This window comes from Pteropus vampyrus, unplaced genomic scaffold (assembly GCF_000151845.1).
Source record: "Pteropus vampyrus isolate Shadow unplaced genomic scaffold, Pvam_2.0 Scaffold125, whole genome shotgun sequence".
NCBI classification, from domain to species: Eukaryota; Metazoa; Chordata; class Mammalia; order Chiroptera; family Pteropodidae; genus Pteropus; species Pteropus vampyrus.
Window position 1 is genome coordinate 445,515 of NW_011888906.1, and position 13,915 is coordinate 459,429.

Here is a 13,915-nt window from a genome sequence, read left to right on the forward strand (position 1 = left end):
AGCTGGCAAGCATGTACCTACACAATGTTTTTTAAAACTAAATTACCTCCATTTAAAAATTCAGATTTTTTTTTTCTTTTTTTAACGTCCAAATTTCTGGCTTTTTGTACAAGTTTGGCAACTCCAACAATGTTGGGCCTAGGTCTCCACGTGGTGGCTTTGGGCCAGAGGGGTTAGATACCTGGTCTCCCATGGACATTTGAACGTGTGACCTTCATTCAAGGCCAGCCACTTCGTTTACAGCTGGAGAAACTAAGGCTCAGAAAGAATCAGGCCCCGTGGCAGTTGCACAGCCTACCATAGCCAGTGGTGAGCTTAGAACCTGGCACCATGGCCTCATAGAGCAGAGCTTTTGTACACTGCCACTCTAAAAAACCTGTTCTCTCATCTATAAAACATCAGTGATAATTATCTCCCCTTCCAGGTCTGTGTCTGGAATAAAGTAACACCTGGCCCAGGAATCATTCAGTAATGACTCTTTTAAATCTGTACATTTAATATGCCTTGCTTAGGAAATGTTATAGGAAGCACTGCTTACTTTCTTTTTTTGCCACCTTTCAGAAATGGTTATTTTTCAGACAATTTCTAATGCTTGGCGCTTAGGATTTGTTGAGCTCTCATTCCCACAGCCTTACTGCCCAACTTAAGACAGAGTTGCTCAAGGCTCTACCTCCCACTAGATGTGAGTATGTTGGAGGCTGACCTGAAGGGAGTTCAAAGCCCTGGTCCTAGGCATTAGATTCCACCTCAGTCAGGAGTAAATTGTTGTTTCCCTGACCCTTATTTTGCCCAGCTGTCAAATAGGGATTTGTTTATTCAATAAATATTTACTGAGCCCCAGCCATGTATTGAGCCTGGTGCTGGGAAAGCATCATAATTTTATGAGACAGTCAAGGTCCCCACCTTTGGGGACTTCTATTAAGATATTCAGGATCTCTGTCTGGTAGGGGAAAGAGACAAAAGATAAGTGAAACAATAAATTGATCAATTCTTGAAAAAAATTGGGTTCTCGGAGAAGGAATAACAGCTTTAGGCAAGGTGGTCAGGGAGGCCCTCATTGAGGACATGACACCGGACCTGAGACCTGGAATCAGCAGGAAGAGTAGGCATGCAAATATAAGAGTGAGGATCCTTTCAGACGGTCCAAAGGCCCTAAGGTGGGTACATGCTTGTAGTGGCTGAGGAAGAGCAAAGAGGCTGGTGAGGCAGGAATGGAATGAGCAAGGGGAAAGTGCAAGAAAGTGCCAGTCCCTGTTGTAAGCCAAGGTGGGCAATGTGGATTTTATTCTTCATGGAGTTGGGAGCCTTTGAAAAGCTGTAGAAAGAGGAGGAAGTAATCCAATTTGTACTTTAAACAATTCCTCAGGCTGCTGTTTGGAGAGTGATTGTGGGTGGGGCCACAGACCAAACAGGGAAGCCGAATAATGGAACATAGAAGCCTAGACCAGTCTGGCTTCTATGGGGGGGATGAGACACGCAGTTTCTGTAAGATGTGCTTTTGAAGGGAGTGGAAAAGAGGGAGTGGGAATTCCCAGGCTTCTGGATTTTGAACTATTAAGTGCATAGGGTTCCCTCTGGGAGATCAAGAGCCAATATGGAGGAGGAGAGGTTTCAGATTCGTGCTGTACATGCTCAGCTTGCGATGGCCTTGACACTTAGGCAGAGCTTAGCCTAGTGCACTGGGCTGTTGAGAGAGGTGATACGCTCTCCTAGCAGCTGTCAAGTCTGTGTGCTCTAAAATCCTCTGACTGCAGGCCAGTTTGGAGGGACTTTATGAGAGATGTTGTGTGTAGGAAAATGACTGTTTCTGTTGCCCAGTGGCCCCAGGAAGCCAAGGATCCCATCTGAGAGGAGGCAGCTCTCTCTCAGGCCTCCTTGCCGCTGTCCCCCCTCCATAAGCTAAATTACTTAAATCTTCACTTTGCCAAGTTGTGCCCTGTTGGCATCTGTCTTCCCGTGCCTTGGGCTATCCTTTGCTCACAGAGGATCCCTTCCCTTGCCTTTTCTTATCACTCAGTGACTCTGGTCCATTTTTCCAGACCCAGTCAACCTTAACGTCTTCAGAAAGCCTGCCCCAGGCTGTCCCCTAGGGAGCGATCCCTCTCTCCTTCATCCAGACAAATCATGGTAACAGGAGTTACAGGACCTACCTTATGATTGCCAAGCGCCGTCATGTCCGTCATCTCTTCAGCTCCTCCTACTCAGTGCACATTGGGTATCACACCTTATATTCTGAGTGGAATGTGCCCAAGCCTGTTGCCTCCATGTGACCCTCACTGAGATAGTGCAGCAGACGTGGCAGAGTAGTGGCCTTCAGGCAGCCTGGGTTCAAGCCCTGGCCCCAACACAGCCTGGCTGGGAGATGAGCCAGGGCGAGTCACTCCACCTCTCTGAGCCTCATCTGTAAAGTGGGGCAGTGACACGTCTACCTCACGTGTACCATTTTGAAGATTCCGTTGGCTGAAATACAGTGAATTCTCAATATTTGTGGTAGTTATGTTCACAGAGTCTCACAAACACTGAGTTAGCAAACTATTGTTACTGAACCATTGCTCCTATGGGAAATACAGGGTCCTTGCAAGCCTCTGGTCACATTGCCACTAACCAGTCAACACATAACCTTATTTTATGTGCGTTTCTGTTTAAAGACACCTTATTTAATGTAACATTGCTTTATTAACATTGGACTTACCAATAGCACTATAACTCACACCTGAACAAAGCTTATCTAACACAGCTGTTATTTCCATAAAGCACACCACAGCCTTCTTCCACTTAGGAATACTAGGCAGCACTTCACTACACTTGGGAGACATTTTAAACAGAAACAATCTCCAACAAAAACCACAAAAGTATGAAAAATGTAGCACTAAAGAGACCAGGAAGAGGGAACTTGTTTACAGCATGAACGCTGAAGCAGGAAGGCAGATCATCACCCTGTTCAGCCTTAGCTGGGAACCTGGTGTGTTGAATGACTCAAATTTTCAAGCTTTGCACATGTCTGTGAGTGACTGTGAACGCCCTGCGGGTATTGATTTGGGGTTACAAATAAATTTTAGCGAGTAAGCGAATTAGCAGATGCAGAGTCATGAATAACAAGGATTGACTGTACGAAGTGCTCGCCCAGTCAGTGCTCAGTAAGGTCCACTGTCAGCATTGGAACCCTTACTAACAGGAGTGCATCCTGGCTTCCAGATAAGGCTCTGGGGACAGGCCAGGGCTCCTTGAGATTTGTAGTTTTGTCTTCCCCAGGAGGCTGCCTTTCTGACTAGCTTCTGTGGACTTGGGGGATCCCAAGCAGGTGCAGATTCCAGAGGCCCTGAATGCCCCAACTTGAAAGATTTGTTCCAGGTCCACTGGGTGTGTTGTAGTACCATTGAAAGTTTTCAAACAAAGCAGTGACTTTGTTAGATTTCTCAAAACAGCCAGCACTGGTGGAGGAAGAACAGGAAAGGCTGGACAGGAGGTTGGGAGGCCAGGGGGCAGCGGTGTGGGGAGCATCTAGGTGAAGCTGACTCTAGATCACTGAGGGAGGAGAAGGATGAGAGAGGCAGTTAGAGAGCACCTGACTGGGGAGCGCTGGAGGATTCCCCAGGAAGATGTTGGGGTGAGGGGTGCTGCCAGTCCCTCTTGCTGCAGTTTGAAATTAAAGTTTGATAACTTTAAGCTAACCCAGTGCACAGCAGCGGAGGTGACTTCCAGACTGACACAGTGGGAAAGTGGGGGTCACTTGGACTACCAACAGGAAAGGGCAGTCTGAGAGGGCAGTCTGTCCCTGATCCTGACCAAGTTGCTTGGAATTCTCTCCCAGCTTCCTCTCCCTTGGGGGAGGAAACAGAGGGAAGGAGAGAGGAATTTGAGGCTGGGTGGGTGGGAGCCCTGAGTTCCCTTTTTGCAATAAATAACCAGCAGGGTTGTTTGATTTAGTTGGCGTGGTTTGACAAGTTACTGGGTGAGAGAGAGAATGGGATCTTATAGAGCCTCAGCCCTTCCTCTGACAAGCCTAAGCCTTTTCCAGAGCCAGCAAAGAGTTAAGGGGTTCTGGCTCAGAGGCCAGTTCTGTCCCTTCATGTGGGGCCTTGAGTGGGCTCCACTGCCTCTTCTGTAAAGCCTGCTGCCATGGCTCCCACACTCTTTGGTCCCCTGCATTTTTTACTATTAAGGAGTCGAGACCTCTTCTTTAGCCCCACTGCCAAGCTTGGGCCCCTGGGAGGCAGCAAGCCTGAGGGCTGTGCTAGACCTCAGGACCACGCCCATCTTGGCAGAGGGCTAGCTTCCTGGGGTTGCCGTGTCCTCCAGATCTCTCAAGAGATGTAGTCACAGCCACTCCTCTAAAGGGACTCTGAAGCTCTCTTTGGCCATCTTATACACATTGACATTAAAAAACAAAATGCAGAAACAAATTCATTCTGACCTGATAAAATCTTGCTGGATAAAATCTTGGGGCAGAAGGCAAAAGGGACAAAGGGAGCTTCCACTTAGAATAAGCAAGGACTTGTGTACCGTGGGGCGGGGAGGCTGGGCTGGATGTCTGGGGCTGAGGCAGACTGCATGGAGGCGGCATCACACAACTGGCTTCTGTCTGAGCCTTGGCATGAGGGACCAGCACGGCCAAGATGGGGGCCAGGAAGCACGTGGCTCCTGGGAGTGGTTGGTCAGTGTGCGCGTGCTGCTGTGGCTCAGCAGTGCTTCACTTGGGATCTTTGAAAGCTGAGGGAGACAGTCACGCTGGAGGGATGCTCACCCCATGCTTCCCGAGCAAATCTGAGTTTTTCAGAGTGAATGGACAAAGAGTGCCATGTTGTTGTAAATTGTGGCACATAGAACCTCTCCCCAGGGTAGAGAGGGCCACAGTGACATCCTGGAGGATGCAGATCTGTCCAGGTCCAACATCTCGGGTCTCAGGGGCACTTGCCTCCCTCCACAGTTTAATGGGCAAATGAAGGTTGTGCACTTGTGCATTCCCTGGCCTAGGCACTGAGCAACTGACACATGGAACATGCTCTCAGTCAGGATCATCATGGCCACAGCCCTGAATGCTCCAGCAGATCCACAGAGAAAGGAGAGGGCCAGACTCTGCCTGGACCAGAAAAAGCTAAGGGTAGAGGGACTGGCTAGAGAAGCATGGAGGACACGAAAAAGGATTCTGGCTTAAAGAAGTGCATGTGCAGAGGCTTGGGTGCATAGAGTGTGGTGTGATCTGGAATGTTCATTTGGTTCTCAAGCTGCATGGGGCATGCTGAGTGGGTGGGAGGGCAGAAGTGAAGCTGCAGAGATGGGTGGGTGGGACCAAGCCAAAAGGCCTTGGATACCAAAGTGTTGGGAGCCTTCACTATGGCTAAATAATCATCTTTTTTGGCAACTGAGGGGTTTTTGTAGTGATGATGAGATTCATGTACTCATTCAACAAATATTTATTGAGAGCTTTCAGTGCTTAAAGTATTACCCTAGGCCTGGAATACGACCTTTTGTGCCAAGACAGGCAGAGTTCCCTTAACCTCTGCAGGCCTATAAACCAAGTAAATCCTGGGTGATAGGAGAGTGGAAAGCAGTTAGGGGAGGCTCCTCTCCGATGAAGCGACGTTCGAAACATGAGGAGCTGAGAGAAGCTTGCCAGACAGAAGGAACATGTGTTAAGGCCCCAAGATGGGAGGAAGTGTGATGGGTATGAGAAACACAGAGTGGCTGGAGCGTGCTCTCGAAAGGGGCAGGGGAGATGATGGCCGGTACTTCCTGGCATTTCATGTATGAGAAATAAGAGCTGTCTTGTATAATTGGGTCCCATCCCCTTGCCCTGGGAGGGACAGGGCTCAGAGGGATGCCTGCCACCCAGGGAGCCCACAAGGCCCTGAAATCCTCCATTAATCATACCACTTATCTGGCTGGGACCCAGAAGACATAATCTAAGATAAGTTCACTTTTCCTCATCATATCTAGCTTCTCGGTAGTTCACTTTCTTTCTAATGAGTGGCTGCCCTACCAGGGCCTCTGAGTGTACTTCAGCAGGACTCTGGGTTTGGACGACCACGAAAGAGAGGTTGGAGGGTTAGTCCTCTGCCCAGACCCCTGGCTGTGGGCAACCTTGTTGTCTCTTGGCGGGGGCGGTGGGGGGAGGTGCCTCTTCCACACAGATCCCTGCACACACTGACTGGGGTCACACCGCCTTAGCCAGGTTTAGAGCACAGTTCTCGCTCCTTCTGCTCACTGCTATCCCCTTTAAGGGGCGTTCTCCCTGAAAACATTTTGAACAGATTGGGGCTTCACTCTTCTGATCTAAGGTAGAAAACATCAGTGATGCCCTGCTTTCTTGGGGATATTTAAGACAAACAAATCAATTCCTAAAATCCCCAGTGAGTCCTGTCTCTGCTGGGCGCTGGTAGCCACTGGCTTCAACAGGCTGCCCTAAATGCCCAGCTCGTGGGTGAAACTGCTAGTTAGGGAACCAGTCCATCCTCCCTACCAGTGGCTGGGGAGTGGTGCGATTTTGGCTCACCCTGCCCCCTCCAGGCCTAGCTTTCTCTATACCAGAAACCAGTAGGAAGAATCCCAACCCTGGGCCTTTCTGAGCCTTGACCTCTGTGATGGAACCTGTGTAATCACTCTCATGTGCATATGTTTAGTCTTTTGCAGTTTCGTCACATGTAGGTTCATGTTTCCACCACCACAGTGGAGATACAGACAGTTCCGTCAATTAGCACACACAAATATTCCTCTTGTCACCTTCTAACCCCACCCACGTCCCTCCGAGCCTCCCCATCGCTCTCTCCCATTAGCCTCCCCACCAACCATTAGTCTGTTCCCCATCTCTATAATTAGGTGATTTCAAGAATGTTTTATAAACAGAACCATACAGTACGCAACTTTTTAAGATTGCTTTTCTCACTAGGTCTAATTCACTTGAGATTCATCCAAGTTGTTTATATCAATAGTTGGTTTTATTGCTGAGCAGTAATCCGCATTGTCTGGATGCACCAGTTTGTTTAACCATTCACTCACTCAGGGACGTCTAGCTTGTTTCCAGTTTTTGGCAATTGCAAATAAAGCTACCATGAACATTCTTGGATAATTTTTTTGGTGAACATGTTACCATTTCTGTGGGATAAATGCCCAAAAGTAAAGTGCTGGGATGTATGGTAATTGCATGTTTAGTGTTAAAAGAAACTGGTAAACTTTTCCAGGGTGGTTATATCATTTTACACATTTCCACCAATAGCGTATGAGTGATTCAGTTTCTCCACTTCATCGCCAGCATTTGGTGTTGTCATCGTTTTTTACTTTAGCCATTCTGTTAGGTTCGTTTAGTGATAACTCATAGTGATGGATGGATGGATTCTGTTCCTTGTCCACAGCCCCTGTGGCACTGGGCTTTGTTTTGTGAATTTCCATTGGGCCAGCACCATCTCCGTAATTGGTAGCCCCTTGAAGGCAGGACTTAACCTCACTCATCTGGCTCCTGCTCCCAACCTGGGTCCAGACCTGGGTAGAGACTTATTTCAGTCCTCACTGAAAAAAGGGTTATTGGAGTCAGGATGCTGAGAAAAGCCATTGGCTCTGACCTAGCCCCTCACAGCAAGTAGCTACTGCTGTTTGAAAAGTATCCTCTGTTTCAGACAAATAGCTCAGCATTAAGAAGCTAGCTGCGGGCCTTTGGCTCTTTGACCCTGCTGTAGGCCAGCCCCAGGCCAGGCTGGGAATGGGATTCAGAGATGACCTCAACTCCCACCCATGGTTCCCTGAACCTTGGCGGAGAATGGGGAGTCGGACCAGGCATGATGGAGTCTGGGGAGAGGCAGACTGGTATATAGGGTTTTCACATAACAAGGGAGAGATGGGATGGGAAAAGCAAGAAGGACATGTTAGTCTTTCACCAGACAGGGAGTGGGGCATCCAAGTAGAGGGAACAGGGGTAGCGGGAAGGTAGAGTAGAAGAGGGGAGGGCAGTAGGTCTCTCAGAGGAATGCAAGGTCAGCCATTCCTTAGCTGTCCTGACCTCTACTCTGCTGTCATTGCCTCCCCTGACACAGGTCAGGTTCCGTCACAGCCTATAGCACCGTGAACTTTACAGTCTAAGCCCATGCCCCAGCTGGATAATACCTTTGTGTGTGACTAAAAGGTGAAGGGTATCTTTGGTCCATGTTGGCATTCTCCACTAGACTTGGCCTTGGCCTAGCATGAGGGCGGCCAGGGCCTGTGTCTGTCTGTCTTAGTCATTGCTTAGAGAACGGCTGAGGCCAAAGCTAGAGCCAGGTCAGGTAGGTCCTCAGACATACAAGGAGCTTAAAAGAGTTGGGGACCTCACTTTCTCCTGTCCTCTCACCCATCTGTAGGTTCATCATGCCTAGTGGCGTATAAGAAGACCCCGCCACCGGTCCCTCCACGCACCACGTCAAAGCCGTTCATCTCAGTCACAGTCCAGAGCAGTACCGAGTCTGCCCAGGACACCTACTTGGACAGCCAGGACCACAAGAGCGAGGTGACGAGCCAGTCGGGCCTGAGCAACTCGTCGGACAGCCTGGACAGCAGTACCCGACCACCCAGCGTGACACGAGGTGGAGTCACCCCAGCCTCTGAGGCCCCAGAACCACCTCCAAAACATGCAGCTTTGAAGAGTGAACAAGGCACGCTGACCAGCTCAGAATCCCACCCTGAGGCCATCCCCAAAAGGAAACTGTCTTCTATAGGAATACAAGTAGGGGCTCTTTTTGCACTCTGTGTCCTCGGCCCGCTCCGTGCACCTGCCTGTGTGTAATTACATCTGGTAGAGGCCCACTAGGTCTCCTGGGCAAAAGTGGTTTGTGTATTTGGAGGGATTGGTCCCAAGTGGCCAAACCAAATTCTACCCCTAGCCATGCCTCAAGTTTGCCCATATGTGCTGCAGAGTCTGCAGCCATGGGCACCTGTCCCAGCTCCTCCAAGGGGTCATCCCTGTGAATGTAGTTACACTCAGCCAGCCATCTCCTGTCCACCGTTTGTGCACTGTCTGTCTGTCCACTCCACCTTTTGCCCTGCCAGCCAACGCATAGGAGGCGGGACTGGCCTAACAGTTCTCTAATCCAAGGTCAGCTCGGGTGCGGAGGCCACAGCCCCGCTTGGCGGCGGGAGCAGCGTGGAGCATAGACGCGGATGGGCCAGGGGCCCAGGACCCAGGGCCCTTGAGCCATGGGGGTTGCTCAAGGGGAACTTTGCCCAGAGCCCTCTCGGGCCTTGGGGACAGGTAGGTGGCTCAAGGTACCAGGACCATGTCAATTTAAGAAGTGTGATGCTGGTCCAGATGCTTCTCTCCCTGGGAAAGGATCCAGGCAGATAGGTCCCCAGGACCAAGTGGCCAAAGCCAGCAGACCTTCCTGGAAGCCCAGCTCACTATGCATCCAGGACGCACAGCAGGGCAGGGCGCACCAGTTTCCCTGCTCCACCGTGTCACTGCACCTCCCACACACACCCAACCTCAGTAAGCTGTTAGCAGAGCTGGGGAAACTTGGGCTCTGCCTTGCAATTTTCGAGAGTTGCTCTAAATCCAGATTGAGAGGACTCTCCCTGCCCTGGCGAGACCTTCAGACTAACGTGGAGCACACTCAGGGCAGGGAGGGAGAACAGCTACAGTGGGCCGAGAGCTTGTGGGAGATGGAGCCCCCCTCCCCAAACCCAGGGGATGATCAAGGAGGTCAAGGTGCTGTACATTGTGGCTTAGGGTTGGAAGGCCTCTCCATTTCCCGAGCCAGCACTAAGCAGCTAGACATGGGCAAGTAGAATGCAGAAAGAACATAGGACACAAAGGGGGACTGAATGGACTAAACAAGGTTCACTGGCCAATTTCTTATACTTGCCTGAACTTTTGACCTGTAAGAGGCAGCTCTGGACTTCCCCACATACATAAGCAGAGAGTTGGCCAAGAGACTCTCCTGTCTGTTTTCTGGGCTCCTTCTTGAGAGGTCCAGCCCCTGCCCTGTACTGTGCTCCAAGAGAGATTCTTAAGAGCACAGAAAGTAGCCTAGTCTCTGACTCTTGGTCCTGATCACGCAGGGTCTTTGTTTAGGCAGCTCCACCCTCTCCTTGGCCAAACCAGATGCTCTTACCTTTCCAGAAAGCCTGAGAATTAGGCTCACCCTTGATTCCTTTCACCCAGAAGTTCACACAAGGATAAGGACTCTAACTCTTGGGCCCATCCTGGGCTTCACCTTCCCTGGATTCACCCCCTAACCCCATTCCATGCCCTCATCCAGTGGCGCTGCATTTCCTGAGCTGGCTCTTGCTGAAGGAGAAATGCAGCTGCATCCCCATGGGGGAGGAGGAGTCCGGTGCGCAGCTGCCTGCCCCAGTAAGCCTCCCTGGCCCCTGCTGCTTCCGTGAAGCTGAGACTAGAGAGTCCCCAGTTTTCAAGGATAGCCCAGCAACCCTGTCCTACCCCTGTGTGCCTCAAGCCCCAAGTCCAGTGTGATCGCTCATTCATGAGTGACGATGGAAGAGCTGGCCTGGCTACTCCGTCGCCAAGCACTTCTGTCCTCAAAAGAACAGGCAGACTCAGGGCATCACTGTCGCCATATTTCTTCACAGGAGTGTAGAGAAAGCGTGCTAGCTTCGCACTTGGCCCTGGCACTGGTCCTTCCTGCTGCTCCCTGGGCCCACCCAGTGTGCTGGAGGTAACTTCAGCCAAGTGTGATCGAGGCCAAGGGATAGCATCCCACAGTGTCCAGGGACTTCTCCAGGTATTGCCTTGGTGGCCGTTTTCAAATCCAGAACTGCTGTCCAAGGTTTGCCCTTAGTACAGACACTTCCAGTCTACCCATCAGCTGCAGGGTTGGGGGAGTGACCTTTGCCTCGAGACAGGCCCACCTTCAACTGCACCAGATAACGGCTGTGGCTTTGTGTGTGTGTGTGTTTTCTTTCTCTTTCGTCGTCCTTCTTTTTTTTCTTCTCTCTGATGCGTGTAAAGGAGAGGACTAGAAGGAACGGTTCCCACCTCTCGGAGGACAACGGACCCAAAGCGATCGATGTGATGGCACCCTCCTCAGAGTAGGGAAAGCCAGTCATCTCCACCCCATCCCACCTCCCACCCCCTGCCCGCCCGCCTCCGCGCGAATGAGCAGTGCCCGGCTTAACCTGGTCCGGCCTCGGGCCCTCGTGCAGTGTCCGCATGCCTCATGTTCGTCTGTCCACACGTCCGTTTGCGTCGTCCCACTAATGTGAATTTCAGCAGCAAGTGTGGTGTTTGTTTTTTATTTTTGTCTTTGTCTCCGTGCCGTCGCTGTCGTTGTCCTTCAATAAGGTTGACTGCATTCAGCCAGTGCCAAAAGAGGAGCCCAGTCTCGCTACCAAATTCCAGTCCATCGGGGTTCAGGTAGAGGACGACTGGCGGTAAGTCGTACGGAGGTGGCGGCTGCTTCTCCCCTCTCCTCTCCCTCCCTCGCTCTCACCTCTCCTGCGCCTTCTCCTCCTGCTCTCCCTAACCCACTTCTCCTTGCTGGACTTCTAATAACCAAGCTGGGTTTGGGGTGCGAGCTGTGGCCCAGGCATGGGAGGCTGGGCAGGCGGGTGGGTGGGCAAATGAGAACTTACTCCGTGAGATAAATCAGCCCGCAGGGGGCCAAGGCCGGGCTGAGACATGAGCTACCCCGATGTTGGTGGTCTTCCTGGCCCCACTGCAGTAAACAGGCAACCTTATGACCTTGTCCGTGTGTGTGTGTGCGTGTGGGCATGGGTGGGGTGGGGCGAGGCCAGGGCTGAGCAGAGAATGAGATGGGGGCTGTGGGACCCGCTTCAGGCGCATGGTGAGCAGATGATGCATCCGTTTCTCTGTCTCCCGTGTGTCCGGGTCGGGATGCCTCTGGTCTCTGGCCCTCTTGGTGACTCTCACCTCTTCCTGTCCCCACCCCACTCCACCCACAGAAGCAGCGCCCCCTCTCACAGTATGTCCTCCCGACGGGACACCGACTCAGATACCCAGGATGCCAATGACTCGAGCTGTAAGTCATCTGAGAGGAGCCTCCCGGACTGTACCCCACACCCCAACTCCATCAGCATTGATGCTGGTCCTCGGCAGGCCCCCAAGATTGCCCAGATCAAGCGCAACCTCTCCTATGGAGACAACAGCGACCCTGCCTTAGAGGCATCCTCGCTGCCCCCACCTGACCCCTGGCTCGAGACCTCCTCCAGCTCCCCAGCAGAGCCGGCACAGCCCGGGGCCTGCCGCCGAGATGGCTACTGGTTCTTGAAGCTACTGCAGGCAGAAACGGAGCGGCTGGAAGGCTGGTGCTGCCAGATGGACAAGGAGACCAAAGAGAACAACCTCTCTGAAGAAGGTAGGTGCTGTGGGTGAGGGGAGAAGGGGTACACAGCTAGTTCTCCAGCTTCTGGCCTCTGAGTAGGGAGGGTCTTTCAGGTTCTCTTCTTGGATCAGCTGTGAACTCACCTCTCATTTTTTTGCTTCCTTTCTACCTATCCAAACCTTTTTCCAGACAGGATTTACGACAGCAGCTGCTAGTTTTATAGGCTGTGGGATCAGCCACACCCAGATTTGAATCCCAGCTCTTCCCTTACTAGTGAGGCGACCTTGGTCAGATTACTCTGAGCCTCAGTTTCTTTATTTGTAATGTGGAGCTAATCCTACCCTCTAACTGCAGGAGCATATTGTGAGGATTGCATGTGGCAGTTCATGTAAAGGACCCGACGAAGTGCCGGACACAGAGAAAGCTGTGCTGTAATGCTGCCTTCAGCAGCTCTGTATTGAGTACCTACTGTATGCCAAACCCAGGGATCTAATTGTGGACCTCCACAGGGTATAAGGAGCTATAAATGGATGAGACAGAAGTCCTCTACTTTTCCACTTGCGTTTCTATCTATACCATGCCCATTTCTAAAAATCCCCCCGAGAAATTAGTTGAAGAAAGAGCTAGAAATATGTAGGGAGGCTGGATCCACAGGTGGCTGATGTATAGGAGAGTAGGGGTTTGGAAGCAGGCCCCTGGGAAGCCCCAGGTCATGGCCCCAGGTGCCACACCCGGTGCTGGCCTGGTTCAGTCCCCTCCAGTCCCCGCAGAACATCTGGGAAGGACAGGTCTCTGGAGTATCCAGAAGGGATTGAGCCAGCATCCCACTGACCCCTGTTTGGGTGCGGCCTGAGGAAGCACCCTTTGATGATTTAGAATGCTTCACAATTGCTGTTTTCACTGTCTCCTAGGCCAGTTCTCAGCTTTGATGTCACACCCTGTGTGTGTGTGCAGGGGACTGTTGTGAAGTATATACCTGATAACTTTTTACAGTAATAGTATTTTAAAAATTGGAATGGAGTCAGAGATCAATGAGAGCACTTAAAAGGCTTCTAACCAACCATCCAGCCCACTGGCCTACCTTCTAAGCCATCCCCACGTTCAGCTTTCATTAGCTGTATATTCTGGTATTTATATTTATTTACCTTTGTATTTCTTTTTTTTTTAAGGTGATTACCTTTTATTTCATCTCTAAAATTATTCATCATTATACATTATTGATTTTCTGCTCTAATAGATGAGTGTATACTGTCACCTCTACCTCCTGTGCATCACTCCTCTATATATTACATCATAGTTTTAGGTTTAATAACAACCATTTTTCTGTTTCCTGTGAGCATGTAAATATTGTTCACTGAAGAGCCTAGTAATATATTATGATTTCATTTTCTTATGCATTTTGATTTTCCTAGAATGAGTTAAGTTACCTCATCGTTTTTTATGCACTTTATTTTCTAAGCTCTTATTTGTAATTTTTTCACATGCTCCATCAGATCTGCTAACCTTCTGGATGTGCAGACATATCAGATAATCTCATGATTTCCTATTTTTCCTGGTGCCCTCTGTCTTCTGCTCTGACCCAGCCAGATTGCTTTCTGGGCCTGCTGCCTAGCTGCTGTCCAGTGACTTCCCTTTGCATCATCTGGGAATAC

The 13,915-nt window shown here is 50.6% G+C and overlaps 1 protein-coding gene across 7 annotated transcripts in view; it reads left to right on the plus strand.

Moving 5' to 3' along the window:
* Window positions 1-13,915, plus strand: part of DLGAP4 (DLG associated protein 4) — an 88,448-nt gene that overhangs the window by 47,249 nt on the left and 27,284 nt on the right. For 6 of the 7 annotated variants that reach the window (XM_011366562.2, XM_011366563.2, XM_011366565.2 and 3 more), the window contains 3 exons: window positions 8,328-8,689; window positions 11,264-11,352; window positions 11,884-12,296. In XM_011366562.2, the coding sequence (XP_011364864.1) occupies window positions 8,328-8,689; window positions 11,264-11,352; window positions 11,884-12,296 (864 nt within the window). Of the gene's footprint in view, window positions 1-8,327; window positions 8,690-10,930; window positions 11,011-11,263; window positions 11,353-11,883; window positions 12,297-13,915 lie in introns of all 7 variants that reach the window. The other variant, XM_011366564.2, reaches the window with a different exon arrangement.